At 34.9% G+C, this 24,571-nt stretch overlaps 1 protein-coding gene across 1 annotated transcript; it reads left to right on the top strand.

The window, feature by feature from the left end:
• The first annotated feature begins 16,199 nt into the window (after positions 1-16,199).
• Positions 16,200-24,133, top strand: LOC132274026 (uncharacterized). The gene is made up of 2 exons (XM_059775170.1): positions 16,200-17,604; positions 23,589-24,133. Exons 1-2 carry the CDS (start codon positions 16,365-16,367, stop codon positions 23,630-23,632), a joined length of 1,284 nt encoding a protein of 427 aa, XP_059631153.1. The 5' UTR covers positions 16,200-16,364; the 3' UTR covers positions 23,633-24,133.
• The last annotated feature ends 438 nt before the right edge of the window (positions 24,134-24,571 follow it).

Here is a 24,571-nt window from a genome sequence, read left to right on the forward strand (position 1 = left end):
AGAATTTAAAAAAAAAACAAAACAGTTTTCCTTTACACTTTTTGGTAATAATAATAATAATATATACTTTAAAATGTTCCGTTGCTGGGATTTCCTATTAAGCAAGGATAGGCTTTGGATATCTTGGTTTCATCACAGGTATACAACATCTTCTAATTTTTGGAATGCTATTCCTAAGATTTCACATTCAATCTTGTGGAAGAACATGATTAATGTTAGAGAAACTTTGCTTAATGCAATTCATTTCTCAATTAGTGATGGGCAGTTCTTTAAAGCTATATCAGATCCTTGGTGTGAGGGGGCGACTTTATTGCAGAAATTTGGCTATAGAATTGTCAGAAGGTTGGGTTTCACATGGAATTCATCATTGTTGCAACTAATGATTGATGGTGGATGGAATTTTGAATTGTTACAGGAGGATATTTTTAAACCTATTAGAGATTATTTGTATACATTGACAATTCACTCTAGAACTGATAGGTTACTTTGGGATGGAGGAAATTTCACATTCAAAAATGTGTGGGAAAGCTCTAGGGTCATAAATCTAGAGGTTAATTGGTCTAAAATTTGCTGGGGCAAAGCTAGACCAAGGTGGTCAGTTAATGGTGTCTTTCTGTTCCAAGATAGACTACCGTCTATGTATAATTTGCAGAGAAGAAAGGTGCAGTTGGCTCCAAGATGTTCTCTTTGTTTACAAGGGATTGATACCAGAAATCATTTGTTTGTTCAATGTCCATTTGCAAGGAATTTCTGGAAATGGTTGGCAGACACTCTTGATTGGAGGACTGATTTTACTCTTTTGAACTCAATGGATGATTTATTGACTTGGTTTTTGCAGCAGAGTAGCAAAATGGTTCACACTATGCTAGTTGCTGGGCTTTGGGGTATTTGGCAAAAGAGAAATCGAAGACTTCATGACCACAGTTCTAGGTCCACCTCCGAGGTGGCTTGACAAATTTTATATGAAGTTCTTGATGTTTATAATGTCCCATTATTTAGCATTATTTGTTTACATTTCATTTCTTTTTCTGAAATAGGTTTTTCCATTTCTGTTTCATTCTGAGGGAATGCCCTCTGTGCGCCTGTAAATAATTTTTCTTTCTTTTATACAAACCCAATTATGAAAAAAAATAATAATAATAATAATATATACTTTATTTCAATATTTTATAAGCGTTGTTTCCATTTTAAAAAACGTATATGTTGTTTTCGGTTTTCACAGCTTCCTCAGTACATACGTTGCTTAAGATGACGTCAGTTTTATTTTAAGAAATTTTAAAAAACAAAACAATTTTTCTTTATATTCCTTTCTTCTTAAAAAAATAAAAAATAAATATTCCTTTTTTTCAATTGTTCAAACCGACACGTCTTCTTTTTTCATGTTTACTCGGCTGTTTTTTTTTTTTTTTTTGATCCCTTTCTTCTTTAAAAAAAAAATTTTAAAAAAAAAATCATTTTTTTCCATTGTATCGAAACAATAGCAATCAAACTGACACGTCTTCTTCTTTCATGTCTATTCGGTTGTTGGTATCTGAAGAACCTTATATATAATCGGCAGATTGGATCTTGCTTCTCTCATTCTACCTTTCTCGCTTCTTCTACCCCTCTTGCTTCTTCTACCCATATCTTCTTTCAACATTTACTATCTAATTCTACTTCAAAAATCAATATTTGGTTGAAACACATGACTCAAGGCCTATTTTGGCTTAAGGTATGTTTCAATCTGTATTTTGTGTTATTTATATTTTTGTTTTTGAGGATACAATGTTGGAATTTTTTTTTCCTATTATGTTTCTTAATTATGTGAAGTTTGTTGATCATAATTCAGAATTATTCATGATGTTCTCATTCTTTAGTTGTGCTAATATGCCTCTGAATGTTCATTTGGGTATAACCTAAGTAAATGATTTGGGTATTTTGTGTTTATAACCTTACAACCTCAGTAATTTATTTTGCTTTCTCTCTCTCTCTCTCCCTCTCCCCTTCTTCTTGTATTTATACAACTTGGTTATTTTACCTTTTTGTTTTACTAAATAAGTAAAGTCATGCGCTTAAGACTTATATGCACGTGATTATTTTCTAGTATATATATATATATTTTAAATAAAAATACTATTATGATAAAGTAGTGAAAGCATTATATATATAATATAAAAATTATTACAACTATTAATATAAAAATTAAAAGTAATTATCCAATGGAAGGTTGAAGACGTTTCCATTTATCCAATGGAAGTGCATATGACTCGCGGGACAAGCACATCACAGAGTGATTAGAAGTCTATGTTGGTATCATATGTTATACTTTTGGCAGCAACTTTTTCCACATTATCGATGTGAGAATACTCTGGGATTACATTAGTGATGGCTCAATCCACAATCTAACTCCCCCAACTGATGAAACTCTATGTCGTTGAGAATCTATCCTTGATGAACTGTGAAAACTAGGCTGGGTCGACCACCTGTTGAAGAGCATAGACTGATGTTGCCCTTCATCATTGGTTGGAACAGACCCAAAACAAAATCATAATGAAGCCTTTTTGTCCTTTCATATTCACTTTCATGAATACTACCCCCAAATCAAAATCGGAGGACAAGTGGATGTAGTTGAATTCTCAAATTTGTTTTATTTTTACATTTTAAAAAAAAATAATAATTAGATGTCACTAATTATGAAATAATTAAGTTTATTTTCATTTAATAACTTTATATAATATTAAGCAATTTTAATAAAAATAATAATTTATCTTTCAAAATTCAATTACAATCACCAAAATTAACTAAAAAAATCGTTTTTATTATATCATACAGTTAAAAAATTACGCATTCGTGTTTGTTGGCAACTAGGCACTATCAACGATGTAACAATGCATATTAATTTTGATTTAAACTAAATTCTCAAATTGAAATCCATTTTCACTTGGATGTAATCGTATCACACATTCATTCGCAAACTCAGTTGATCCCATCATCACAAATCCATTCGCAACCTCAAATGATTCACACCTCCATCCATGAGTAGTGATTCCTTCAACCAGTAGCTTTGTATTACTGGGAGGATGCTTACAAGAATGGCTTGGTTATGGATCAATTTATAAGCGAGCAGCCTTACAATAAATGGATAGGATGTATACACGGAGAATTATATAATATAGTTTTAAATACTTAGTATATATATAAGATATTTTCAAGGTTACGCAACTCTGTAGAGTTTAGAGAGAGACTTTACAGAAGTGTAGAAAATTATAGGTCCGTACCATGCCGAAATTTTTTATTTATTTTTAAATGTAAAGCAAATATCATATATGAAGATAATTACAAGATCATCCAGTTTGGGCTGGATGAAAGGGCTTAACGGCCCAAAGCCGAAGAAAACTTTACATCACAGTGTAGCTCATCGCAGCGACGACGACGAGGCTAGTCCGGCGGTCTCGGAGGAGGCCTGATGATTGAAGATCCATTCTCCCAGTCATTCAATGCTAGGAAGGCTTCCATGCGAGATCTCAAGGCACTCGATTGCAATTTTTCTCTAATTGTTCTTGAACTTTTGTTGAGGACTGAGTTTTTGTGATGATCTCGTACTCTTAAAGATCCGAGAGTTTCGTTCTTGCCATGTTTGGTACGCCGTTGCCGCAAATGCTAACTTGGTGACATTGTTTGTTGAAGGTTTTGGGGCTCCACTGCCGCTCCAGTGGAAAGATGCCCACAAAATGAGATCTCCCCAATTATTAGGGCAGATGTAGAACCTGCAAATTGCTTGAATGTGATGCCAAATTGGGAGCAGAGAATTGGTATTTGAAGAAGAGGTGGTCATGGATTTCCAGCTCAAGCTAACAGAAGTGACAGTTGGATTGTTGAAGGTAAGTTATCCTACTCCGGTCCAATGTGGATAAGCGTCCTTGTATAGCAAGCCATAGTATAAATCTATGTTTGGGAATAGACAGTGAATTGTTGACTAAGTGAGCCCAAACTTCAGGAATGCCTTCAGTACTGATTGGTTGTAATGTGTTTTGTAGGGAATACACTCCAGTGGGAGAGACAATCCGGATTGAAGTGTCAGGAACCGAGAGGTTGGGAGGGGAAATGGTGGAGAGCTCCGGGATGGCCTGCAGTAGAGGCTCTGGAAAGCTCCATGAGAAACCATTTGCAAAATAACTGAGCATCGCCTCCGAAGGCGCAATCTGAGCGTACCTATCCGAAAGTGGTTGTCCCTACAGATAAGTGTGATGCGAAAACAAGCAAGTAGCCCCCATTCCCAACTCGAATTCTGAGTAGAGGGCGAGCGAGAGGTCTAATAAGCAGAAGTTTTCACCAAAACCATGAACAAGTTTGGGGGACTGGGATATGACAGAATGATATGTTCTGGATGAGGTAAGTGTTGCACCAGGTGACCCATATACTAGGAGAGTTAGGAGTAAAGAGGGCCCAAAGATGTCGACAACAGCCTTATTAAATAGCTCAAGGTTAGGAAACCCCAACCCACCCTCAACCTTAGGTTTTGCAAACATTAATCCAGACAACCTTAGCTCCTGTCCTTTTCATTTCGGCACCAGACCACAAAAAGGCTCTGAATGTAGCACTGAGCTCGTCAATTACAGCCATTAGAAGGTTAAAGAGGCATGCCCAGCAGGTGAAGGAACAGATTAGGATGGATTGAATTAGTTGAACTCTGCCTGCATAAGAAAGTGAATAGTTGCTCCAGTGGTTGATTCTGTTTGTGATTTGTTCCACTAGAGTCCTACATTTAGTGGCTCTAAGTCCGGTGGATGTAAAGGGAAGCTCCAAGTGCATGATGGGGAGTATGCCTTTGCCAATGCCTAGGAGGGAGGATAGGCAATCTTCTTGGACTAGTGAGATGCCAGAGGAGAAAATTGAACTATTGGAGAAGGCAATTGTGAGCCCTGATAATAGAGATAACTGGTCCAGTGCTTATTTAAGTACACTTACTAAGTACACATTGCCATTGGAGAGAAGTAGCAGGTCATCAGCAAAGCTGATTAGGGTGAATCCAACCTTTTTACACCTTTATGGTACCTGAAGTTGGGGGAAGTGATGACAAGTGATTGTAGCACTGATGAGATCGAAGACTTCCCATAGCAAGCACAAATAAGAGAGGGGATATATAGGGGATCCCCTTGCCTAAAACCCTTAAACCCGTGAAGTAACCTTTTAGCTATCCATTGACTGAGATGGAGAAAGATGGGGATGTGATGCAGTCCTTGATTTAAATTATGAATGTAGCTGGGAATCCAGATAGGGTTAGAGTATCAATTAGAAAATCCCAACCTACAGTGTCAAAGGCCTTTTTAATGTCCACTTTGATTGCACATCTAGGAGAGGAAGACCCTAATATCCAATTGCACATTCACTACAACATGAGATGGGCCTTTCTATGGTCGGAGGGTGGGAGAGAGGTTGTTAATGGTGAGAGAGAATGAAGAGCAGCTGGACCATAGAAAGGAGTAAGAATTGGCTTCCTGGATTGAGAGGTAGAGAGAGGCAGTATGCCTCAGTTTAGGGTTGAGTCTGCAGAGAGTATTTGGATTTCTCGATTGACCATTCTGAATGACATTTCCAACATAAGCATATCTCCCAATTGCAGTGCTCAAGGCAATTGCACGGGGCATCTTGAGGTATAGATTGCCACTTTTAAACCATTGGTCAAACCTATATTACTTAGAATAGTTTGTTATTCAGCGCGTCAAATATCTAAACAGAAAGATACGTCAAATATTCTTTTTATTTAATTATTTTTTTTTATTTCTAGAGTAAAATAAATTTTTTATCTAATATTGTGTGAAAATGTAAGCATTTGACTCATTTGAAAGTTATAATATTCAATAAAAAACGTCGAACACATATCTCATACCATGTGAGAGAAATAGAGAAATAGGGATCCCACATGCAGGATACTTGCTTGAATTGCTGAGATTGGCTTTGAAGATTGAATTGGTGCTCGGTTGCACAAATACATGTCACTGTCTCTCTATTCTATTTGGTAATTAATACATGTCCTTCTCTATCTCTTTCAAGTAATACAAGTCATTCAGCATATTATGCTATACCGAAGACACCTAGATGCATGTATTGCCTAAAAGTTTTCACCAGTTCTTGAATGAAAATGGCATAGGACAACATTATGTCATTTTTCTTTTTCATATTATAGAATGATTGTGTCGTTTAAAGTTGTGTGGTTTTGGATGTATCACATTACAACATGAGATGGGCCTGTAATCATTCATGGATGTAAGGTAAGGGCATTTGGGTACTAAGGCTATATAGGAGGCATTGACTTGTTTTAGGCGCTTACCATTGGTAAAAAAATGTGCATTAAATTCATCCGAGTGGCTGGTGACTTGTCTTTATTCATAGGGAAAATGAAACCTTTGGTATCTTCATTTGTAGGAATAGCTTTGATATCTTCAGTTCTGAATCGGTCTCCGAATTCTTGAAGCCACGACACCATTTTACGAATGTAGATTTCTAAAATATGTCGTGGTTCTTTTACACCGTATAAAAATAATAAAAATCTATAAATATTTGATAAAAATAGTATATGATAAGCGGGGTCAAACCACTATTAAGTAAGATTCCGAACTCAAAGTCAAAACCAAAATTTATGGGATAAAAAAGAATATTTTAAAATAATTTCTTGAACTTTTGAATAATGAAATTAAATAAAACAAATAAAAACAAGATGGGTAATTTACACAGACCTCCCCTATGGTCTGCCATGTTTACAGAGACCTCCCCTCTGGTTTGGAAATTTACATGGATCTCCCCTAAAAATGAAACTAACCTACACGGATCTTCCCTCCTGGTGACGAACCGTCAAATTTACTAGCTGACCTGTTTAATTTACTAAAATACCCTTAAGTTATTATAGTAAATGTCTAAACTACTCATATTATTTTATATATATAGAGAGGGGGAAATGCATATGTGGCTCAATCCTCTAAGACTCTTCTTCTTCAAAACCACCGCCGCCACCACACCTCGACCACCACCCATCGGCGAACCACCATCAATTTGGACATAGACCAAAATATTTAATAGATTAACCAAATTAAATCTAAACCCAGAATAAGCAAATGTAGACATATATTCACTGGGTATCATTACTCCAACCCGTGAAATACTTTGTGTACAATTCAATTTGGGCATACACAAAATATTCAAGGGATCCACAAAATTAATCATGAATCTAGAACAAGAACATATTTACATATATTCTCCGACAATAAATTCTAGTAAACCACCGCCATATTGAGAGGAGAGAGGCCGTTAATGGTGTATACTTGTAGTTCTTGGATTAGATTTTGTGAACATTGTTGGGCTTGTTGGTGGTGGTGGGTATTGGTGACGGTAATGGTGGTGGTTAGAGAGAGTGAATAGATGGTGGTAGTGGGTGGGTGGGTGGATTGTTATGTGTATATAGTAATATAGAGAGAGAGAGAGAGAGAGAGAGAGAGGAGTGCGGCGAGCAGAGTGTTCAGTTGTCGTAGTGACTACTCCGGCGATGAACAGAGACATCGGCGACGGTAATAGACCAGGCGATGACCATAGAGAACGGCGGCAAGGCTGTGACTCTCTCTCCTCTCTCAAACCCCAATATCTCAGTTGCCTTATTCTTTATCCAAACCTACCAACTCAAGACATCGTCACCTCAATTCCAATCTTCCATCTTCATATCATCAAGCATTGATAGTCAACATCATCTCCCAAATGACAAGGAGTTATCAAAATCCCATCATCAACCTAAGGCATGGCTTGAATTAGTAGGAGGGTGTAGGGGTTCTTTTTTGCTAAGTAATAAAATAGTAATAAAAAGAGATATCAGGAGTACAAATACGAAGGAAAACAGAGGAGATGCTTAGTGTAAGAGGAGGAGAAGAAGACTAATTAACTAGATCCAGATGGTGGTAGGGCGAATATACAATGTGACAGCTTTTCTTTAGTTCGGGAGCGTTCCTTCTTTGTTCATAGGACAGTGCTATTTATAGATCGAAATTCCATTGGTCATTACCCAATGGTCCTTTTTATGCATGGTTTCTCGCATGCATCACCCCCAATCCGGATTACGCGAGTAATCCTGCAGATTTAGAGGGCTGAAGGGTCTAATCCTTTCCTCGAGCCTTGTCCCATGCTGCCATGTCACTTCTCCCCTAATCAGGGGCATTAAATGTTGCTTGGCCGTCGGTTGGTTAAGCCTGACACAGCATTAATTGTGATTTTAAGGTTTGCTGTCATAACGTGTATAATCCCATCATCTTGTTAATTGGGCCTTGCTAAGAGCGAAGGCACTTCTTGACTTCTCATCCACCAATCCAAGATCCTCCTAAGTTTCCCAAATATGGACTCCTATAACACAGAGATCCTACCTCATCTCATGCTAAGGAGCTCCGATCTCTCGGGACGGTATCGCCTGGCGTAACACTAGGATTCAGAATGCTCGAAGATCAGCCTCTCGAGGCTTACTGGGCCTGGGGCGATGCCAGGGCTTAGAGTGCTCGAGATTTGATCTTTCGTAGCTTGAGGGCCTGGAGCGATGCCAGGGCTTAAAGTGCTTAATCTTTCGAGGTTTTTGACTTTTCAACTTGCCACGGAGGATTTAGCCAGGGTTGTATTGACTTATCAACGTGCCACATCAGCGTCTGATAAGTGACACCCACGGAGGGCAGAGAAAGGAGAGGGAAAACAAAGAGGAGAGAGAAACAATCATTTGTAGGGTTAAGGATATGATGGGTATTTAACTTAATTAAGTGGATAACATCAACAGAATCCGTCGTTGACTGTAACGGAAGGGAGGTCCGTGTAGGATAGTTTTATTTTCAGGGGAGATCCGTGTAATTATGGCAAACTATAGAGGAGATATGTGTAAATTACCTATAAACGTATGTGCACTATCCTTTTTTTTCTTTTTCTTTTTTCTTTTTTTTATTCGGTAAGTAAAACAACATGAATTAAGTTTATATCCACTACAATCCTTCTTTCTTTATTATCATTATTTATTATTTATTATTTCTCTTCTTCTTCTTTAGATTTATTAATGCAATTTTACGACTTTAGGACTTGTTTGATAATCATTTGTTTTGAGTATTTATTGTCAAACCACTTAAAAACAAAAATAAATCGCAAAAGCATGTTTATTAATATTGTTATGTTTTTCACAATACTGTTTTGTTTTAAAAAAAAAAAAAAAAAAAAAAAAAAAAAAAGCCTAAGCCAAAATTTAAAAACATTCAATTAAAAAACTTACACTTTAATTTATAAATAAATAAAAATTTCATGTAATAATAGCACATATTAAATAAATAAATAACACAATTGTCGAAAAGAAAAAATTTGAAAACTAGTGAAAATTGATTACCTATTCCGCTATTGGGTCCTTGAACAAGAGCAATTTGATTCTGGAATCTTTGGCCAATGACTAAACTACAAATTCATGGTATATGGGTTTTTTTTGTAATTCAGGGGTTTTTTTGCAATACCCCAATAGTTCGAGGGGGTTTTTTGCATTTTACCCAAAATAATATTGCACTTTGAGTGATTGAAAAACAAAAAGAGCCACCATACCTTAGTACGATGTGATTTTTGAGATACAGTGCATTGAAAATCATAGATCTGGAAATAGAAAAATCAAAATGTTAAGTGATTTGAAAATAGAAAAATCAAAATATAAAGTGAGAGAATTTTGAATCTGAAAACAAAACCGGTGTCTGGTTTGATGAAAATAATATTAAACTTTAATTGATTGAGATGCAATGCTCAAAAATCAAAATCATACAATCTGGAAAACAGAAAAAACAAAGTGGAGAGTGAGAGAAGAGAGAATGGGATTGACATTGCTATTGAGGAAAAGAATTGCGTCCCCCATTTTGCAAAAAAAAAAAAAAAAAAAAAAAAAAAAAAAAAAGGAGCCCCAAAATTGAGCCATATTTCAAGGAAAAGAAATGGGAATATAATATAAACAAACAAACAAACAATGAGACCAGGGGACAAAAGGATTTTTTTAAAAAAAGAAAAAAGTTTTTTTTTTTTTTTTTTTGGCTGGGCAGGCGGGGCGCGGCACGGCGGTACTTATACTTTTTACCTATACATGTTGTTAATATAAAATTAATGCTTACCTAACTTCTTCTTCTTCTTCTTCTTCTTCGTTTTTTTTTTTTTTTTTTTTTCGAGAAATGACTCGGGCGCAAATGCTGTAGATTCCCAAGTTGTCTCCTGCTGTAAGTTCTTATTAGGTTTATGTTTGGCCATGTCCACCATTTGACAATTGAAACCGTGTTTAGCAATCACACCACCATTTATAAGTAACATCACAGTATCTAAAAAGTAACATCACAGGAGTCTAAAAGTAGCATCACCATTTATGTGCATACCTTTGGCCACGTCATTCACCACCATTTGACAATTGAGACCGTGTTTGCCAATTACACCACCATTTATAAGTAACATCACAGGAGTCTAAAAAGTAACATCACAGGAGTCTAAAAGTAACATCACCATTTATGTGCATACCTTAATTTAAGGGTGAAAATACTTATAAATGGTATTGAAATGTTACTTATAAATGGTGGTGTAATTGCCAAACACAGTATGTTGAATTGAGTTAAGTTTGTATGTGACATTACTTAGTCTGTGTTATGTGCATAACTTATTTTGTGTGTGAAGATACTTATAAATGGTGGTAAAGAAGAATCCAAACGCTGCCTCAATTCCACTCAAACGCTGCCTTAAGAGCTATTAAATGAAGAATGATGTGGCAAAATGTAGGCCACTTAAAACTCACAGCAGGAACTGCATAGGAATCTCACAGCAAAGGATTTGCGCCCAAATGACTCCGTCGTAGATTTGAGAAGTTGGAAATCGGTTGATACAAAACTAATTTAATAGTAGAAGTTGTTCAATTTTGAACACAAGATCGTTTGGTTCATTGAAAAACTTAACAAGTCTACATAAATTTATATTTACGAGCTTCAGGAACATACAATTATACATAAGTCTACATTTATAAATGTGTTTATAAACATAGGCTAGTCTCCATGAGTTTAATGTATAGGAACAGGATCTAACAATGTTCGAAATCTTAACTGTCTTCTAAATCAATTTATTTACTAAATAAGCTCAAAATTCGAACTCTAAATTGACTCATTTACATAAACGATGTTGAACTGAAATTTAAACAATTAAATTCTAATTATTCGTTAACATAATCTCAAAGAGAGCCTAATAATATTTTTGAAGGTCAAGATTAATACGAATTTTGCAATCCTTTACAACTATTCTATAGAATTTTTTTGATAATTACTTGGTACATTTAAAGTGGTTCTAACCTAAATTTATCTAATCTAGTAAGAGATATTCTTAGAATTATTTTGCTTTAATTAAACTGTTAAGAATTCAAATCTACAATTTCATTCAAACCGCCGCTACATCCAAACTACCAACAAATACACAATAATGAAAAAGTGTATAGTCACCATTGGTGAGTTGGATTTGATTGTATCACACTTCTATTCGCAAATTTAGAAAATCCCAACCTAGTGTGTCAAAGGCCTTTTCAATGGCCACTAGATTGCACATTTAGGAGAGTAAGAGGTAGAATGGTCGTTTCTAATGAGTATCAATTAGAAAATCCCAACCTATAGTGTCAAAGGCCTTTTTAATGTCCACTTTGATTGCACATCTAGGAGAGGAAGAGGTTGAATGGTAGTTTCTAATGAGTTCATGAGCTTAGTGCACCATAATAATGTTCAATTTATCTTTTCTATTAAACAAATGTTCTTGCCCTCAAAAAAAATTTCCATCTTTTTTCTTTTCCTTTTTACTCAACTATTTTTTCCCCTTTAAAGTTCTCATTTTTCTTTTATTATTTCTTCTTCTTTTTCTCATCTTGAATTTATTCTTCTTGCACTCATATATAAACATATGTGCACCATCATCCTTTCTTTCTCTCCTTTGTTTTTTTGGTAAGTAAAACAACATGAATTAAGTCTTTATTCTCATTCTTTTTTTTTTTATTATTTATTATTTCTCTTATTCTTCTTTAAATTTATTAATGCAATTTTACGAACTTAGGACTTGTTTGACAATCATTTGTTTCGAGTTTTTATTGTCAAACCACTTGAAAACATAAACAAGTCCCAAAAACATGTTTATTAATAGGGCTTTTTTGACTCAAGTCCCATAATTCTGTATAGGTTTTGAGATTAGTGTCTTTTTAAAAAAGTGTTAGAGATCGGTCCTACTTTTAAATATTTCTGTTAGTAAACAAACAGTCCATATAAACCGTGTTAACTTTGATGAGCTTTTTTTTTTTTTAAAAAAAAAAAGAAAAATTCAAAACTAACCCTAATTTGTTTCCACCAAACTACCCTATAGAGGATGATCAGAACCCTGCCAGGCTACCTTCCTTCTCTCCCTCTCTCACCCTCCCCCGAGCCCCATTGCTTTATTATATATTTGGTGATTGTTTTTTTTAATTAATTCTAGGGTTAATTATAATGACACTATTTGAGGTTCATAAGTTAACTCACTTTTGATAAAGAGACTCATTTGACATGTGATAAAATGACGTTAAGTATCATTTAACTTGTAAAGTGACCCTTTTGAATAATGAAATTACTAAGTTATCCATTATAATAAATTTGAAATGTCCAAAATAACCTCTCCCACATCTCTCTATAAACAAATATTGTCGATATATAACCTGATATATATGTGTATATATATATATATATATCACATATGGGTTCCATAGATCTAACGTGTTAGTGGGGTTACCGGAGCCTGGGTTGAAGAACGTTCCATGGTTCTCCAACGTACCAGTGGGGTGGTCGCCGGAGCTCTGTACTGGAATCGCCGAAATCCTAGGTCTATTGGAGACAGACGAATCAACAGTGGTGTAAAATCGCCCAAATCGTGCCAAACATTTGTGAATAACACACCAAACAGAACTTCTCTGATTAGCAATCAAATCAATCTACGAATCCAATCAGTCTACGAATCCAATTTAGTTAATTCCGGTGATGCCCCACCACATCCGTCGCAACCTCTGACCACGGTCTGATGATGCATATGGATTTGGATTGATCTATGGGTTGCTCATCTGTTTGTTTTTGCTCCTCAGTTTCTTTGAACATGGGTCGGTCGGCAGAACTTTCCCGATGAGAGTTATGGTGGTGATGACCGGATATATATATATATATATTTATAGATCTATTGTAATAATGGGTTTTACAAAAATAGGATCTATGGCGATGGTGGGTGGTGGTTGTGTGGTAGAGGTTGTGGTGGTGAGTGGAGAAAGGGGAAAGAAGGGGTGGGCGGTGGTGAAGGTGGGTGATGGTGACGATTCTGTTTTCTTGTGGGAAGGTTGTCTGTTTTCTTGCGGGTGATAGAGAGAGGGGGTGATGGTGGTGGTGGTGGTGGTGACGAATGTGGGAGAGAAATTAAACACTAGCTCACTAGCTCAGTGGTGGTTGAATGCGTTCGGTGAGATTGGTAGGAGGGTAAAAGTGTCTTTTTTAAATTATGAATCTAAATTAGCTAAATATTGATAGACAATTTTGTCTTTTCAAACCTTTCAAAATTTTGTGAGAATGTCATCGGCCAAAAAATAAAAAAACGTTCAACTTGTATAACCAACTCTAAAATTATGATATTTTAGAATTTAAATTAGTTAAGTATTGATAGATAATTTTGTCTTTTCAAATCTTTTAAGGACTTGATTGGATCAAAAATTTTTGATAGTGTCATCGTTAAAAAAAAATAAACATTCAACTTGTATATAAATATTATTATAACAAATCTTAAAAAGTGTTATTGTAATTAATCTTTAATTCTACGACTTTATGAAAGACAAAATAAATTTGGCTATCCAAAGAATAATCATTTTTTATTTATTATTATTTGGTATTGGATACATGTACCAAGATCAATGATTGAGGAGGAGAAACAAAGGCATTGTAAGTGTGTTGTTGAATAGGATTGTGCGTGGAATCAAGGTTTTCATTTTTTTTTTTTTTAAATCTGAAAAAGCTACTCCATTAATTCATTGAAATTTAAAAATAATATTTATATAATTAACACAAAGATTTAAAAATAAGATTAATCTCTAATATTTTTTTTAAAAAAAATTAATATAAAAAATCTTACAAAATTATGGGACTTGAGTAAAAAACAAAAACCTTATTAATATTGTTATGTTTCTAACATTACTGTTTTGTTTAAAATAAATAAATAAAAGGACCAAAATCTAGAGGGAAAAGTATAATAGTTTTCACTTGTAATGACTACTATAATTGAACAACTGTAATAATAAATTTTTATTCTTTAAAAAACAAAAAAAACAAAACCAATTTAGTGTAAAAACCATTTCTTAAAACCATGCAAACATATTTTTTTCTTAGTTATAAATATGTTTATGTTTAGAAAAAAATCACAACACAACAAAGTAGTATTGCTTCTAAAATTTTAATTCGTATAAAATAAAAAATGCAAAACAAAAAAATGTGGAAACCGAATTACGTAAATTATGTATTAGAATTGCAAAACATCGAGTGATGAGAAATAATATATATATATTTTTTTCTTCCCCTCAAAGAAGAGAAAAGAGATATCACTAAAAATGTGGAAAGCCAATTACAAATCGCATTGTTTAACCTCCTCCTCAGCAAAATCAGATTCAAAACTTTGTCTAAGTTAATTCTCAAAACAATAAACCCTAGAATATGATGCACTCTTTTAGTTGGAAAAAAAAATATATTTATTTTATGATATATTAACCAATGGATTTTTGTTTGCACTCTAATAAATAGTACAACAATAATTTTTGTCATTTAGAATTATCTGTAGTCTGTACTTGGTATTTTCACATCAATAAATGGCACATGGGTCCCACACGACAGGTAAAGGGCGCCTGGCAGATTAGGACAGAAAGTAGACCTTGAACATATGTATTCACTCTCGTCCCTTAATTAGTTGTTTTCTTCAATTCAATAAATAAATAAATATACTCCGTGTGTGTGTGTATATATATATATTCGCTGAGATTGAAGTAAAATCAAAATTTAAACAATTTGATTGTTATTAGCTAATAAAGTTCTGTTTGGTACTTTAATTCAATTCTTAATTTTGAAGAAATTAAACGCTCATTAAGTGCTTTTAATAACAAAATTTAAATATTAATTAATTTTTTTTAAATGAAATAAAATTTTATTATAAATAGAATATCATTCTTATCATTCCATTTTAAAAATTTTAATACTTAATTTTAAGTTTTATCAAACACAATCTAAGAAAACAGAAAGGAAATGATAATTACATGTAGTTAATGATGAAATTAATGTTACTTAATTAATTAACTAATTAATTTTTTGAGAAATGACTGGGTCGAAATTTTGAGAAGTTGGAAATTCATTGATACAAAACTTATTTAACAATAGAAGTAGTTCAAGTTTGAACACAAAATCATTTAGTTAATCGATTAACTTAACAAAGTCTATATACATTTATATTTACGGGCAGTTATGAACATACAATTATACACAAATCTACGTTTATAAACATATATGCTAATCCACATAAGTTTAAAGTTCACAAACAAAATTTAACAATGTTACAAATCGTAACAATCTTCTAAATCAACTTATTTACTAAATAAGTTACAAAGTCAAACTTTAAATTGACTAATTTATATAAACGACATTGATTCCAAAAATTCATTATCATAATATTCTATCATAATAATAAACGAGGCCAAACTAAATTTTAAACAATTCAATAAGGGAGATCCTAATAACATTTTTGAAGGTCAAGAATACTTTATGCAATCTTTTACTGTTTAGCAGATATTCTATAGATTTTTTTTTTATTTTTTTATTTTTATAATTACTCGTACAATTGAAATGGTGTGGACGGCCATGAGTTATGAAGTGCAGAGAACTTTAAGAAACACGACACCACCGTGTTTAAAAAATAAAAAATAAAAAATAAAAAATAAAAATAAATAACAATTGGGTTTATTTGTAACATTTTTTAACCTCCAAAACATGACAAATTAATTCATTTCCGTAATTTACGAGGAAGTTAATGCTATTTGAGCTTGATCTCTCTGTTTTTGCTTTTACAAAGCAATTACTTCACCTCGGGTTTACCTCGTGTTTGTCCCTTTCACGGATAATGAGTCTGACAGGAAAACTACAGACCTTGGAACTGCAGCATATATTCCAGTCTCCTCTCTGGTCAATTTTTCTCTCTCCTCTCTCTCTCTCTGAATGTATTCATATATACACCTGTAGATAGGCAGAGTTCATGGTTATTCTTCATGTTTCTTGAAGTTTCCTTTGTTTAAATCTTCAATGGAGAAGGGAAAAAAACATCCAACGCTGCCTCCGAACTACGTGACTCTCGCACAGCTCCAAGAGCGGTGGCTCAATGAACAGCAACGAAAGCAGAGAGAGAAACAAGAAGAAGAACGAGAATGGAAACGAAATCAGGGAGAGAAAAAAGAAGAACAAGAACGAAAGCGTAGAGAGAAAGAGAATCAGAGACGGAACGAGAATGGAGGGAAAAGGAGGACCAACTCTGTATCAGTCGGTAGTCAATGGCAATTTCAGAGAAACTTCCGGAGTCAGGCGGAGAAAAGTCGCCGGAGGGTGGAAGTGACGGAGACAAGGATGGAGGAATCGAAAATTGGAGGGGTTAACTGTCAGGAGCAAAATGGTGGTAAATCTATGATGAAGAAAAAGAACAACGTGACGATGTGGGAGAGGAAAAGGAGCTCTAGGGCACAGGAAGACCTAGCACCAAGTACAGCACAGTTGCCGCCGGAAAACGAGGCGGAGGAATCGGAAATTGGAGGGGTTAACTGTCAGGAGCAAAATGGTGGTAAATCTATGAAGAAGAAAAAGAACAAGAAGAAGTATAAGATGAAAAGGAGGTCTAGGGCACAGGAACACCTAGCACCAAGTACAGCACAGTTGCCGCCGGAAAACGAGGCGGAGGAGAAAGTTTCGGTGGTTGTGACTGAAACAAACGGTGAGGAGGAGAAGACTGGGAGTGAAATCCGGCCAAATGGCAAAAACTTGCCGGTGTATCGTAAGGTTTCGGAGAACGAGCCGGAGGAGGAAATTCCGGTGGTTGTGACTGAAATAAACGGTGAGAAGGAGAAGCGTGGTTGTGAATTCCGGCCTAATGTGCCGGTGTATGATGTCAAGGTTTCGGAGAAGGAAACAGAGGAGGAAATTCCGGTGGTTCTGGCGGAAAGGAACGGTGAGAAGGAGGGGGTTAGAAGTAATTTTAGGTCAAATAGAAAGGGTTTGCGAGTGTATGGTAAGGTTTGGGAGCAGAAAGGTTTATTGGATGGGTCAGCGGAGATCAGATCGAATTTTAACAATCTGTCACTGAATGGTGGGAAAGAAAGCAACCAGAGATTGACGGCGGAGATGAATGGTGGTCACAGGAATTACAATAGGGGTTTTGAAGGGTTCAACCGCTGGAATACTGGGAAGCCCATAGATGCTAGCTTGGTATGGGTGAGAAAAGGAGAGACATCTGATGCTGATGCTGATGCTGATGCTGCCAAAACTCAGAGTTCAGGTAACTATGGCGATGTTGTGTTGTATAGATTCAGTTGTTCTTTCAATGCTTTTGTTTCTTAGTTGAGATGACTGTGAATGTTTTATAGTATTTAGTTTCTCTAGAATCTATTTATTATGTGATATTGAAATCTGTATATTTGATCAATTTTCCTTCCAAAATAACTGCTTTGAGAAGAAAATATCATGTATATGGTACAAATCAAGTGTCTCAATTTTTTAAGTCTGAAATCTTTCCGAAAATAAAATAAAGTAGTGTGATATTTCAATCCCATTGTATTCATATGCATTCATGTAAAAATAGCCTAATGTCAGCAGTTAGTTTATTTGTTTTGGCAATAGAATGACCGGAGCAGTCGTCGTCATTAGAGAAGCATCAAAGTTATTTAGAAACTCTTCTAGAGTGGTATAAATTGTCCGGGAATTCTTATGCTACTTATTAAAAGGCTCTGCTGCTAAGATACTATAACCGATGTTAGATTGTGGCATGAATACAGGGTTCGCTTAAACAATCTAAAAAGGTATAATTCACTTGCTATTACTAATGTGTATTCAGTAGTATGACATAGCATGACTGAATCTTTAGATAAGTAAAGGTACAATGATTGGACTTCTTTTTTTCCGGTAAGGATTGAACATTATTACATCTTAGCAATTGAACTCTATATTCAGAAAAATAAGCTCTCTGAGATCAGTAATGTTGTGTTGTTCAGTCACAAAATTTGAAAAGCATTAGAGGGGACTCAGGGGAGATCCTAACTAATATTGTGGGGACATCAGAAGGTCGTCTCTAGGTTTTGTCGGAGAAATTTGTGGGAGGAAGGAATCCAATACATTGTTGACATGGGGACTTAACTCATTGAGAAGCTTCCATACTGTGAATAGTTAGAAAGGTAACAGAATGGTAAAGCCCATGTTGTGACTAAGTCCGTGGCTGCAAATGTTATCGAATCATAAATTCTGTCATGTGCAACTTATGGTCTTTTTTGTTTTCTGTCAAGTTCTTTAAGTTAGTATATTTCCTGAACTACAAAAGAGGGAAAAGAAGTGAGACCATATTTGTTAAAGATAAGTTTAGACAAAAAGAAGAATTTCCTGCATTAGCAAGGTGCTCTCAGCTGTGGAAGTGCTTCATTCCATACAAGGTGAGGCCCCCTCAATGCACACTAAATCCTTAACATGACAGAAAACCAATGTAACAATTAAACCCTTAACGTGCATGCTAAAGGGATAAAGCGCTTAAGTTCAGACTAAAACATTAGGATGCTCGCTTTCTAGTTTGCTCCAAGTGCAAGAAAAGTACACATCATCAATGGTTTTTTAAACATTTTGCCAGATCCTATGCATTTTATATTTTACATCGATGTTATGTGACACATCATGTTGCTTAATTAATATAATATATATGGAATTGATTTGTGGGTCAGTAGTTGACAACATGAATCATAATTTTTCATATTGATTGAGGCATAATGGACTCAGCTGAGTCCAAGTCCGATACTCATTGATATATTGGTAAGAATCGGAATCACATGAGACTCGGTAGAGAATTGGCTGAATCTAGCCTTAGTCTGTTTTTGAGTTCCCCACGACTCAGTTGAGTCAGCACAATTGATGGTGTGCATGGTCAATAAAATTTTACGATTGCAGTAACTGATTGAACTATGGTATGCCCGACACGTCCGCAACTTCGAACCATGCTTGAAATTAATGTTTTCAGAATGTGTTTCTGAATATTTATGAAACAATACAACATGATAATGTGTTGTCCCATTATTTTGGTCGGTTAAATGATTTTTTGTTATATGATACCTAAGGTCATAGTTTTAGTTAGACCGCAAATTATCATATTTTCTTTTACTATCTCAACCAATGTAAATTTTAAACTTCCTTTCTATCTAGCACTACCCTTGTTTTTCTTTTTTTTTGATAACTAAGATTTCATAAAACGACATGGGGAGCGCTCCCAAAGGAACTATTTAACATTACCTTCAATGTAGATCATATCACTGTTGCTTTCTAGTGTAGGTCATTGATTTTCCCTACACAGCCAACCGTCTTGAACTGTTCGTTCTCATATTATATTCAAAGGATGCTACTTCCAATATCCCAATAAGAATGAAAAAAAAAAAAAAAAAAAAAAAAAAAAAAAATTCCCAATAAGATATTCATTTTTAAGTTTATCCTATCTTGGCTTACCACATTCATCTCAATATTCATATGTCACCCATGTTGTTATCTCCTCCTTTTTTGGCAAGTCACCCATGTTTTTTTTTGTTTTTTGTTTTTTGAAAGTTATAAGTCACCCATATATGTTGTTATCACCTAGCCACCCAGCATTTTGTTCTAAGAATTATGACTAGTACGATAACTCTTTTTCATGATTTACCTTTAAGTTTTGGAGGTATGTGTTCATCATGCAATATGCCATGAGTGTTACTCACTTAACTTATCTTGGCTTCATTCTATGAGTAACATCGTACCCAAACTCCCACTCTTTCGAAATGATTGAGTTTAAGTAATGAATGTTTGCTTTTTTATATCTATTGGTCCTTGAGATTCACTACATCCTTTATATGTTCATAGTTTCGCTTAAGAGTTAAGTTACATTCTACTTATCAAAAATAAAAAGAGTTAAGTTACGTTCTATGTATTTGAGACAGTTGATCATCTTTTGTTGCACTATCCTGTGGCCCAAGATAGTTGGGGTCTTTTGTTGTATCTGTTTGGGGTCCATTGGGTTATGCCTAGGTCCTCCAAGGGTTTGATTGAGGCTTGGAGAGGATGTACAGTGGATGCCCAAGCCTGCGACTTTTGGAGGGTAATTCATCTGTGTGTTTGGTGGTGCATATGTTTGATGACAAGGAGACTCCTATTGGAGCTATAGAGTTCTCTATTCTTTGTTCTCTTTTTTTGTTGAGTTTTGGGGAGAAATTGTAAATCTATTGGGGAGATAGTATATTTTTTTTGGACTCTTTGAGAGTCTAGTGCCTTTTTGGCTTGTGTAGCTTCTTTTGGGATGCGTTCCCCTTTTGAACGCTTTCTAATACAATCTTACTTATAAAAAAAATAAAAATAAAAAAGGATTTTAGAGTAGTATCTCTATACACCTCTAATTTAGCATCTTTTACTTTAGTTTCTTCAATCAAAACAATATCATCAACACATAGTATACACAATAGAACACCACATGTTGAATATGTTTTGATTAGGGCATTCCTAATTTAGACGAAAAGATTGGAGGTTAATACTGATATATTTGAATACATATGCAAATTGAGTACAATATATATACACATATTGCTTACTCCCCTCAGTCTCACTCCTTATGCTACCTTGCTATTGGACTTTGGGAGACCTTGGTTCCTGGTGTGCCTTGAGCCCTTAACAATTTCAATGAGATTAACAACATGAATCTTGGACTTCTCACGTATTTCAGAATCCGAAGGCTGAAAGCTTAGAAACAGATATTGGATATTAGCCTGCCTGTTTGGAGTTGACTTTTATAAAAAGATCATGTCATTTGGGAGTGACATGTGTAAGAAATATTTGGATGTATAACTTAAATAGGAAATGGAAAGGGAATATATTGTGGTAGGACTTAGGAGAAGCACAATGGCAATCTGAGTCAAAGTGTCTTCAAGAGCCAGACTGCCTAGAGCAGGTTTTGTATAGCCAGCACCACATAGTTAGGCTACATTGTTTAGACTACAATTATATCTGATATTTTTACTGGGAAGATAGTATTAATTAGGAGAGAAGAAAAGAAAAAGAAAGGATAGTGTTAGCCACATCTGATTGAATTTCAAGGAAAGGAAAAGAAAGGAAAGATAGTTATAAACCCTTCATCTTGTTTGAGAAAGATGGTGGAGAGAAAAGAAATGAAAGGGTTGTTTTCTTATGTGAGTGGAAAGGGTAAAACAAGAATTCGCATAAGTTGCATAACTGTTAAATGGTAATCACTAACTCCATCGTTCTTTTTTCCTAGTTTCTACCGCAGGAGGGAAGAAAATCAAAGCAATGTTTAAGGAGTTAACAAATCTCTTTTCCCCCTTTTCTTTTCCTTTCTCTCGTCATTTCTAGAACCAAACATGAGATAACCTTCCTCTCATTTCCCTTTCCTTTTCTTTCCTTCAAACCTTTTCCAATCCAAATGCACTCTCTAAATAGGAGTGGGTCCCCTCATTGAAGACCCCTAGAGCTGTGGAAGAAGCCTTTGGGGAGCGATTCAGTAGGCCCTTTCGATAAAGGGACAGCTTCTTTATTCTCTTTACTCCGAATCCCATTCTCCTAAGCAAATTTTTCAAGAACCTCCAGGGAGCATGGTTATAAGCCTTATCAATTTTGCATAAAATTCTCGGTTCTCTGCTACTTGCTTCGCTTCATGAGGTCAAGAATGGGCTTTTAGAAAGACATGGACTTACTAACGGGGAAGAATAATAATTGTCATTTGGTGTCAGTGTACTCTACTTACTGAAGCTGGAGTATAAACATTATATACACATTACATACATGTGATTGAGAGTTCTATGACAAGGAGATCATCATAATCAACTACAGGAGTGGTGCTTCGATCGGTCTAACTGAGAGCAAATGATTGAACAAGTCCTAGTGAAGCATATTGGGCGAGGAGTGAATCTGTTGACAGTGCGGACAACCTGAAACTTGGGTGGAGAGTTTGGTGTGTGTCTGTGTCAAGTTGTAACTATGGGATTCTGGGGTTGGGATCTGGTAACTTGGTTGCACAATCTGTTTCTCATAGTAGATTGACGAGGTCCTGTAGTTTTTTCCTGTTTAGTCTTTTTCACGTTCAAACCCGTGTCTCTATGCTCTCTCTACTTATGCTTAATGTGATTATGTGAATGAAATTTGATGGTAAAATTAAACTAAATAACTGAATTTCAAATCACAATCAATTGTAATTTGAAAGTTAGTCAAAATTCAGAATTAACATCCATAAGACCTATCAACCCCTGTATTGGTCTAATTTACCACACGGACTTTACCTAACGAGAAACTAGAGTACCGGTCCTGTATTTTACATAAGTAAAATTCATTAAGTTTTACTTTACTGATCATTTGAATGAATTTTTGTTGTCTCATTGTATGCTGCTGGTTGAGTTAGGCTTTTGTAAGGATATTTGGTTTTCTTCATCATTATTGTATTTCTGTTGATATGCTACCTTTTCATGACCACAATCTAAGTAAGTAACTCCTTTTATTTAAGATTTCCAAACATCATATTTAAAGGGTCATTGCCCCATGTGATCCCCGTTATCAAAGTTAAGTAGAACGAGTATATTATATACAGACCTGACGTTTGGCATTAATCTGCTCTTAGAGTTCACGACGACACTCCGAACTTCTACAATGTGACTATTTTGAAATGGACAACCGAGAGCTTGAAATAATAATTTTTTTTAACTCTCATGAACTTATAATTGGATCATCTCAATTTTCCCCAAATAAATGAATAGCCTTGCTTATAAAGAATGCTTATTTAGTTTCATCCATAAATTTATTTATTTATTTATTCCTGTGAGTAGTAGTCTCAATAAGAATACTAGTTCTTAATATTTCACAAGTGCAGATACAGAGTCGATAACGATGGTGTTAAAAGAGGCCCCATGTCTCAAACTCCCCCCCACCCACCTCCCCGAGGTTAAAAATTGCAGCAATTCTATAATATCCAAATAAATTTACTTGTCTTCTTCTGGAAGGTGTCTGTACTTTGTGCTGAAATTTTATTACTTTGGCAAATTAATTCATGTTGATTGGTGTTCTCTTTTTTAGCATTTGTAATCAATACTAGCATTTTTTCATCGAATCATGTTCCGCAATGTTGCCAAAAATGTGGGTATATAATATAAATATATATCTTATTTCTCCTTTTCTCAGCATTTAGATGAAGCTCCAACTGAATCTTCTTAGAAAAATAGTTCTCTCTTTTGTTTGCATCTAAAAGTGGAACATCTTTGTATTCAGGTTCACTTGTAAAGGGTTGGAAGGGCAAGAACCCGATACGGTAGAGGCAAAAGGAAAGCAATTGTAGAGAATGACAGAAGCATTTCTTATCAGTTACTCTCTGCTGTGCGTTTCATTATGTATTCGTTGATGTCATCGTGATGGAAGCGAAGACTTGGAATATTGATATCACTGATATTGAGAGATGTTTGGTTTGTCATATGTTATGCTTTGTTGTGTTGCCGATGGCGTCGGTCCTGTTGGAAATTTCATAGAATCATAACAGATGTGTGCAGTCTCTCTTTTGTGGTTTATTTAGATTTGAGCCGCTGATAATGCCGTATTCCTGAAATTTTTGCTTGGTATTTCTTGCATTCATCAACTGACGTCGCAGGTATTGGCTGCTAATGGCATTGCCGATAAGGTGTCCTCTGTTTGAAACAGCCCTCCCTTTCACTCTCGGCTAAACTTACTATCTCTGTTGTGACACTCTATTAGGGATTGTTTTATGCTTGGGGTTTGTTTTTTCGTACCTATCAAATATAGTCTTAATATTTTTCAGTTATCGAGACAAGAGTGTCAAAGGTGATTATGATGTGTCATAGTGTGTTTGCGTTTTGTATTAATATTTTCTATTTTTAACGTCCGAGAAATTGATTGATATATTGATAACGATGGGTTGGGGTCCTCACTGAGTTTACTGGCCACAAAATAATACCCCATTTCACATCCGTCCTAGCTTCATGAAGTTGTTGATGTCGAAATTAACATTCAAGTTTTTTAAAAAATAAAAAGAATGCAAACAGCAATGGTACGTGGGCCCATTTTGCATGGCTTCTTAAATGAGTGTCACAGTTACTTAAAATATATATATATATAATAAAAATTTTGTTTTTTTTTTTTCTTTGTTTTCAAGTAAAATATCTTTTTCAAAAAATATTTTTTTAGAAGAAATATATAATTTTTATTTTTGGCGTTTCGCGAAGGTTCTGATTTTTTTTTTT

The sequence above is a fragment of the Cornus florida genome, unplaced genomic scaffold (genome assembly GCF_030987335.1).
Source record: "Cornus florida cultivar Cherokee Brave unplaced genomic scaffold, ASM3098733v1 CherokeeBrave_3.0.0_Hap2_Chr09, whole genome shotgun sequence".
In the NCBI taxonomy this organism is placed as follows: domain Eukaryota; kingdom Viridiplantae; phylum Streptophyta; class Magnoliopsida; order Cornales; family Cornaceae; genus Cornus; species Cornus florida.

What these genes read in the sequence shown, in the direction of transcription:
- LOC132274026 (XM_059775170.1), top strand. Translation starts at nt 16,365, where the DNA reads ATGGAGAAGGGAAAAAAACATCCAACGCTGCCTCCGAACTACGTGACT. An exon ending in TGCCAAAACTCAGAGTTCAG is followed by an intron (nt 17,605 to 23,588) that starts GTAACTATGGCG and finishes CTTTGTATTCAG; the next exon opens with GTTCACTTGTAAAGGGTTGG.